This window comes from Myotis daubentonii, chromosome 7 (genome assembly GCF_963259705.1).
Source record: "Myotis daubentonii chromosome 7, mMyoDau2.1, whole genome shotgun sequence".
NCBI classification, from domain to species: Eukaryota; Metazoa; Chordata; class Mammalia; order Chiroptera; family Vespertilionidae; genus Myotis; species Myotis daubentonii.
The window spans coordinates 77,152,489-77,160,590 of NC_081846.1; the positions used below are offsets into that span (position 1 = coordinate 77,152,489).

Sequence of the window (8,102 nt, forward strand, 5' to 3'; positions counted from 1 at the left end):
CAGGCGAGCAGTTAGGAGCCAACAGTCCCGGATTGCGAGAGGGATGTCTGACTGCCAGTTTAGGCCCGATCTCTGTGGGATTGGGCCTAAACCGGCAGTCAGACATCTCCCAAGGGGTCCCAGGCTGGAGAGGGTGCAGGCTGAGGTGAGGGACACCCCCCACCCCCCGTGCACGAATTTCATGTACCAGGCCACTAGTACAAATATGAGACAATTACCTAATTTGGATTATACTCTAAATTGCTGATAGAAATGATTAAAAATAAGTCTACTTCATTCAGAGGCTCATCTGTCAGTGACAGGAATGTGCCCTCAGCTAGGCGCTCATTCGGGGCACCTGTGCCAGGGATCTAGCTTGGGCTTAAAACAGGTTAGCACAGTCCAGTAATCACATCGGTGCTAGTGTGAACTGCCCTCTGTTGTCCTCTCCTAGATGCTGGACCCACCATCAGTCCCAAGAGAGAAGAGGAGGTCCAGTTCCTGGGCCTAGCCCTGGGTGCGACAGAAGCCCAGACGGCGTTGTACACGCTCTTTTCTCTCATGCTTCTTGGAGCCTGCGCTGTGGCATTTCTGTCCTACAAGTACTGCAAGCGCTCCAAGCAGCGGAACACACAACCAGGCCAACAGGAACTGAGCCCTGTTTCTTCATTCTGACCACACGTGCCACCTCCTCCAGTTCTGTGAAACAAGCCTAGTTTCTTTGTACACCTTTACCACCCACAACACTCCTGAGATCTTCCATCCCGCCCATACCAGAGTTCCTCACAAAGGCCTCCTGCGCTGTCAGAGACACACCTTCAAGGACTGCAGTCCCTGATTAAAATGGGAATGTCTGCATCTTGCCCCAGTATCAGAAATTCATTTGGGCATTAGAAGACCCTGCAACTGGCTCTTATGCAAATGTGCAGATACTGAACTTGTCCAGTGGTTCTGTGAGCCACTTAACTGGGCAGTTCCAAGTTGAAGAAATTTTGAAGATAGAAACAGGAGTGAAAACCAATCCTTTTTCTAAGAAATCAACTCCATTGCATAGATGGACTAGTGTCATTTCCTGCCCTCTCTCAAAGCTCCCTTCCAGCCTCATATCTTGTGTTTCTCAGAAAATAAAAATGGTACCATGACCTGTGTCCTATCCCCTATGAGAGATTTTCCTTGAGAAAGTAGGTTCCAGAGAACTTATGGTCACACAGGCCGTTTGGGATATCTACGCTTTCCCACCAGACCAAGGCCTTCTGCTTACATTATATCAACCTGGCATAAAAACCCTAACATACAAAAAGAGATACCCTGTGAATGATCCTTTACTCCCATCACTGTCACCACCTATGCCCTCCTTCCCTGTGTAGAGGCAGGCGTGTAAGGACCCAAGCGTGGCCTTCAAGGCATAACGATCTCACCTGGGTTCACTTAGCCTGTTTCCCTTTTCCTCTCTTGATCTGTGGTAGTTCTAAACTGCATGCCCTTGACTATCCCATATTCTTTTGTGTCCTTGCAAATACTATTCCTTCTCCCTAGGATGCCCTTTCTTCCGAAAATGCCTTCAAGCCTCAGCTCAAATATGTACTTTTTCCTCTTTATAGCTGCCCTCAATTCCCCAGGCAGACACTCCTTCTACTGTGCTGTAAATACCCCATGACCACATTTTACTGGAATTGCAAATTTCCCTGCTAGCTACTTCTTGAGGCTGAAGGACCATGTCTCACTGTCTCTAGCAAGAGACAGGGCATAGAAAGCACACCTGCTCCTTTGGTGTTATTCACAGAATAGATCCAGAGTAGTGGTGGGAGCACAGGAAGATGTGCTCTTATTAATTCCCCTGTGCTCGCCTCTTCCCATGACCACATAACAATTATAACTAATTACAGACCACCAGCACTGAGAACCATCTGAAGACTAGTTGAACAAAAGTCCTGTAACTAAGGATGTACAGAAGCCATGTTGAGACTAGTAGGAGGGGTGGTAAGGGGAAGTCCCACACCCATTCTGTGGTGATTAAGAATCGGGAGGGAGCCCTGGCGAGTGCTGCTCAGTGGTCAGAGTGCCAGCCCTTGCACCAGAAGGTCAGGGGTTCAATTCCCGGTCAAGGGCATGTAACTGGATTGCAGGTTTGATCCCAATCCTCTCCCTTTCTCCCTTCCACTCTGTCTAAAAATCAATGGAAAAAATATCGAGTGAGGATTAACAACAAAAACCAAACAAACAAAAAATAATTGTTAGGGATAGCTTGGCTGTGTAGATACCCCTGAGGAGGGTCCCAGCCCCACAAAGGTATCCCCAGCCCCAGGCACCAGTACCAAAAGGGGAATCCCTATAACATCTGGCTGTAAAAACCAGTGAGGATTTCGTCCGACTGAGACAGAGGGTGGCTGGAGACTTAGGCGCACCTCTTAAAGGGGTGGGGGGCACGCACAGACTTACCCGCACAGAAACTTACTCAATATGGGGCTGCAGCAGAGGGGCAGCAGCTCAAAAAGTGCCAGGTACATATAAGAGGAACTAAGGTGACTTACTTCAGAGAAAGGGCTGGAGGGGCAAGTGGTCAGGAGAGAGGCTTCTTTGCTCCTTTGCCAAATGCTCCTCTGCAGTCAGCAGGCTGAGACAAGCACCAACTCTGGGCTCTCCATTAACCAGGCTCACACGGGTCGCCCCGCCCAACTCACGCACCCTGACCAAGTCTCTACCAGCGGCTTTTCCACACAAGTGGCCTGCTTCCATCAGCACTGTGGACTTTCCCAAAATCTCTCTAAGGGCCACAAGCCCCGAACAAGCAGTGGCTGGCCTCAGCGTGCCTTGTAGCTCTTGCTAAGTAGCTCCAAGTCCAGCACAAGCAACAAGTGGTCTCAATTTGCACTGCTACTCCTATCCGGTGGTACCAAGCACATGCAGCAGCTAGTTTTGGCCTAGATCAGTGGTTGGCAAACTCATTAGTCAACAGAGCCAAGTATCAACAGTACAACGATTGAAATTTCTTTTGAGAGCCAAATTTTTTCAACTTAAATTATATAGGTAGGTACACTGTTATTAACTCCTAAGGCTTAGGCAGAGCCACACTTAAGGGGCCAAAGAGCCGCATGTGGTTCGCGAGCCGCAGTTTGCTGACCACGGGCCTAGGCCACAGCTTCAACTAAGCGGCCCCAAGCCTGGTACAAGCGGAGCTCACCTTGGCCTACCCTCAGTCCCTCCCAAGAGGCTTCAGAACCAACACATGTGGTGGCCAGCTTCACACCACACCAGAGCACCACCCACGGGCTCCACAAACAGCACTCCTGAAGGGCCTGGCACCAAAGCCCCGCTAAAGCGACTCCTGCTCTGTGGTGTCAGCCCCCACACAAGTCTGCTGCAGTCACAGCCTGAAGGTCAACCACACCCACTAATGTGCCAACATTAATCAAGGCTCAACTACAACCTAAGGACACACACGACCCACACAAGGGACACCCACGGAACAACTGGCTCAGGTGAATAGGGAGACTGCACCATCGGGCCCCACAGAACACCTACTACATAAGGCCACTTTTCTAAGACCAGGAGATGTAGCAGCTCTACCTAATACACAGAAACAAATATAGGGAGGCTGCCAAAATAAGGAGATAAACATGTTCCAAATGAAAAAACAAGACGAAACTCCAAAAAAATAACTAAATTAAATGGGGGCAAGTAATCTACCAGATGGAAAGTTCAAAACACTGGTTATGCCCTGGCCGGTTTAACTCAGTGGATAGAGCATCGGCCCATGAACAGAAGGGTCTCAGGTTTGATTCTGGTCCAGGTCATGAACCTTGGTTGCAGGCTAGATCCCTGGCCCTGATTGGGGTTTGGGGCACGTGTCGATGTTTTTCTCTCTGTGTGTCTCTCACACTCCCTTCCACTTTCTCTAAAAATTAATGAGAGCCCAGCTGGCATGGGTCAGTGGTTGAGCGTTGACCTATGAACCAGGAGATCACAGTGCGATTCCCAGTCAGGGCACATACTGGGTTTGTGGGCTTGATCCCCAGTGCAGGACATGCAAGAGGCAGCCAATCAACGATTGGCTCTCAGCATTGATGTTTCTATTTCCCCCCCTCCTTTCCTCTCTGAAATAAAATAAATATATATATATATATATATATATATATATATATATATATATATATATATATATAAATAAATAAAATAAATCAATGGGAAAAATACCCTCGGGTGAGAATAAAGAAAAGAAAAAAAGAAATGATAGGTTAAGAGACCTCTAGGACAACATCAGCATACCAACATTTGCATTATAGGGATACCATAGAGAGAATAGAGAGCAAGGGACTGAAAACTTATTTGAAGGAATAATGACTGGCTTGGCCAGCGTGGTTCAGTGTTGACCTATGAACCAGGACGTCATGGTTGAGTCCCAATCAGGGAACATGCCCAGGTTGCAGGCACGTTACTCAGTGTGGGGCATGCAGGAAGCAACTAATCAATGATTCTCTCTCATCATTGATGTTTTTATCTCACTCTCTCCCTTCCTCTCTGAAATCAATAAAAATATATTAAAAAGCCCTAACTGGTTTGGCTCAGTGGCTGGAGTGTCAGCCTGCGGACTAAAGGGTCCCAGGTTCGATTCCGGTCAAGGGCATGTACCTTGGTTGCAGGCACATCCCCAGTAGGAAGTGTGTAGGAGGCAGCTGATCGATGTTTCTCTCTCATTGATATTTCTAACTCTCTATTCCTCTCCCTTCCGCTCTGTAAAAAATCAATAAAATATATATTTAAAATATATATATATATATTTTTTTTTTTTTTTTAAAAAAATAATGTCTGAAAATGTCCCTAACCTGGCAAAGGAAATAGACATGTAAGTCCAGGAAGCACAGAATCCAAAACAAGATGAACCCAGAGGCCCACACCAAGCTGGATCATAATTAAAATGCCAAAGTTTAAAGACAAAGAGAAAATCTTAAGAACAGAAAGAGAATAGTAGTTAGTTATGTACAAGGAAGCTCCCATAAGACTGTCAGCTGATTTCTCTCTCAACAGAAACTTTGCAGGCCAGAGGAATTGGCATGAAATTTTCAAAGTGATAAAAATCAAAGACCTACAACCAAGATTACCCAGAAAAGCTATCATTTAGAATCAAAAAGAAAGATAAAGACAAGAAAAAACGAGAGTTCATCACCACTAAACCAGTATTATGAAGAAAGTTAAAGGGGCTTCTTTAAGAAGAAAAGATAGCCCTAGCTGGTCTGGCTCAGTGGATAGAGGGTCGGCCTGCAGACTGAAGGGTCCAGGGTTCGATTCCAGTTAAGGGCACGTGCCGGGGTTGGGGGCTTGAGCCCCAGTAGGGGGTGTGCAGAAGGCAGCCAATCGATGATTCTCTATCATCATTGATGTTTCTCTCTCTCCCTCTCCTTTCCTCTCTGAAATCAATAAGAAAATAAAGTTTTCTAAAAAAAAAAAAGATAAAAAATATGAATAAGACAATATAGGAAAGAAAAAAATTCTCACTGACAAAGGCAAACACTTTATAAAAGCAGTGAATCAATTATAAAGTTAGTACAAAGATTAAAAGACAAAAGTAGAAAGATAATGTGTAATAATAAATTAAGGGATACATACAAACACACATGAAAAAATGACAAAAACATAAATGGGAAGGGGTGAGTGATTTTAGGATATGTTGGAACTTATGTGACCATCAACTTAAAATAGACTATTACAGCCATGGCCAGTGTGGCTCAGTTGATTGGGCGTCATCCCATGCAACAGAAGGTTGCTGGTTCAATTCCTGGTCATGCCCCTGCCACAGTTGTAGGCTCAATCCCAGGTAGGGGGTGTGCAGAAGGCAGTCAATTGATGTTTCATTCTCACATGAATGTTTCTTTAAATTCTCCCTCTCTCTTCCTCTCTAAAAATCAAATTTTAAAGAAGTCTTTAAAAATACTGTTACAAATATAGCTTGGTAATTATATGTAGCACATGGTAGCCACAAACCAAAAGTCTACAAGAGAAAAAATAAAGGAACACAAAATTGTAGAAAGTTATTAATATATAAGAGAAGGAGAGTAAGTGAATAAAAAAGAAACAGAGAGCCAAATTTTTTTAAACTTAAACTATACAGGTAGGTACATGGTTATTAACTTAATTGGGGTACTCCTAAGAAGCTGGGAGCATCCTCAGACTGATTGAGGTACGTTTGCTGAGGTCGACCCATTCCTTACCTGAATTGTTGTATCTATAGAAAATTCCTATGCTCCCCTGCTGTGGACCCCAACTTGGGAGTCAGAACTGTGGTACACAAACAATTTTCTCCATTAATAGATAGGAAAGGCTTATTAGATAGGGTGAAGGTGGTTCTAAAATTAATATTAAAGATGTTTCTAGCCGAAACCGGTTTGGCTCAGTGGATAGAGCGTCGGCCTGGGGACTGAAAGGTCCCAGGTTCGATTCCGGTCAAGGGCATGTACCTGGGTTGCAAGCACATCCCCGGTGGGAGATGTGCAGGAGGCAGCTGATCGATGTTTCTCTCTCATCGATGTTTCTAACTCTCTCTCTCCCTTCCTCTCTGTAAAAAATCAATAAAATATATATTAAAAAAAAAAAGATGTTTCTTAGGTAGCAAAGACTCAGTATTATAAGCTGTCAATCACACCTAAATTAATTTCAAAACTTAACCTTTTATTTGGGGGATGAGGACATGAGCAAAATATAAACTTTCATATTAAATAAACTTGTAAGAGGAGCCAGGATAAATTGGGGGAGGGGAGGAAAGAATATTAAAACATCATATAACTAGTTATAAAAAATAGTTTGGTAGCAGAGAGAGAATAGAAAGATTAACAAAGGAAAAGTAAGCCTATGAGAATAAAGTACGTGACAAAGGTGACATGCCAAATCAGTGGGAAAGATGGATTAGTCCATAAATGATGGTAGGTCAACAGATTAGATCGTGAGGATGGCAGCCACAGGCATGGGGACAGGAGCCAAAGCCCTTCCTGGGATACCAGATTTAAATGTAATAAAACATGGAAGCAGAGTGGTGCAGCAGAAGCGTGCTGGGCCCATAAATGTAATAAAACGAAGCCATGAGAATACTAGAATAGAAGAGTGAATTTTTAAGAATTACTTCCTGAAGTGGGAAAGGTATTTATAAGCAAGACTTAAGAACCAGCAGCCATAAAGGAAGACACACTGCCCTAACCGGTTTGGCTCAGTGGATAGAGCATCGGCCTGCGGACTGAAAGGTCCCAGGTTCGATTCCGGTCAAGGGCATGTACCTTGGTTGGGGGCACATCCCCAGTAGGAGGTGTGCAGGAGGCAGCTGATCGATGTTTCTCTCTCATCGATGTTTCTAACTCTCTATCCCTCTCCCTTCCTCTCTGTAAAAAATCAATAAAATATATAAAAAAAAGACACTGGTAATACTAGTATGACCTCCTAAATACTGTGGCAAAAATTACCAATAATATATTCATGGAAAGATAAACGGGAGAAACTATTTATATCACATGCTAGACAAAGGGCTGATTTTCTTAATAAACATGGAATTCTTATAAATCAGTAAGAAAAAGATGGAAAAAAACAAAGTAAAAACTGGCCAAGAACAGGTAGTTCTCAGAAATCAAAATGACCAATAATATTAAAAGATGCTAAACTTCATTTGTGTCCAACACAATGCATAAAAAATGCAGTTTTTCATCCATCATATTGAAAAAGATGAAAAGGTATAATACAATGTTGGCAAGGATATGTGGGGGTGTAAATTCATAGCGCCATAAGAGAAGGCAATTTGGTAGGATTTTTTAATAATCCAAACTGCAAACATCCTTTGTAAGTTATACAAACCTACAGGTACATTTTCACACCTAAAAAGATACCTTCACAAAGATATTCGTACCAATGTTTGTAATAGAAAAACAAAAAGAAGCAAAGAAATAATAACCAATGGCACTAGAGCAGTGGTTGCCAACCTTTTGGACCTCGGACCACCAGTTGGCGACCGCTGCATTAGAGCATGAATAATAAGTTGGGGTACATTTATCAAGTAAAATGCTATACAGCCATTAATAAGATGACGTAACTATGTACTTATAGGGAAAGATCTTCAAGATTAAAGTAAAAAGCAAGCTGCAGAGTAG

At 43.6% G+C, this 8,102-nt stretch overlaps 1 protein-coding gene across 2 annotated transcripts in view; it reads left to right on the forward strand.

The window, feature by feature from the left end:
- Positions 1–1,121, forward strand: part of LCT (lactase) — a 47,900-nt gene extending 46,779 nt beyond the window's left edge. For both annotated transcript variants that reach the window (XM_059704572.1, XM_059704573.1), the window contains exon 17: positions 434–1,121. In XM_059704572.1, coding sequence (XP_059560555.1) covers positions 434–654 — 221 coding nt within the window. In that variant the 3' untranslated portion in view covers positions 655–1,121. The remainder of the gene's footprint in view (positions 1–433) is intronic.
- Positions 1,122–8,102: the final 6,981 nt, after the last annotated feature.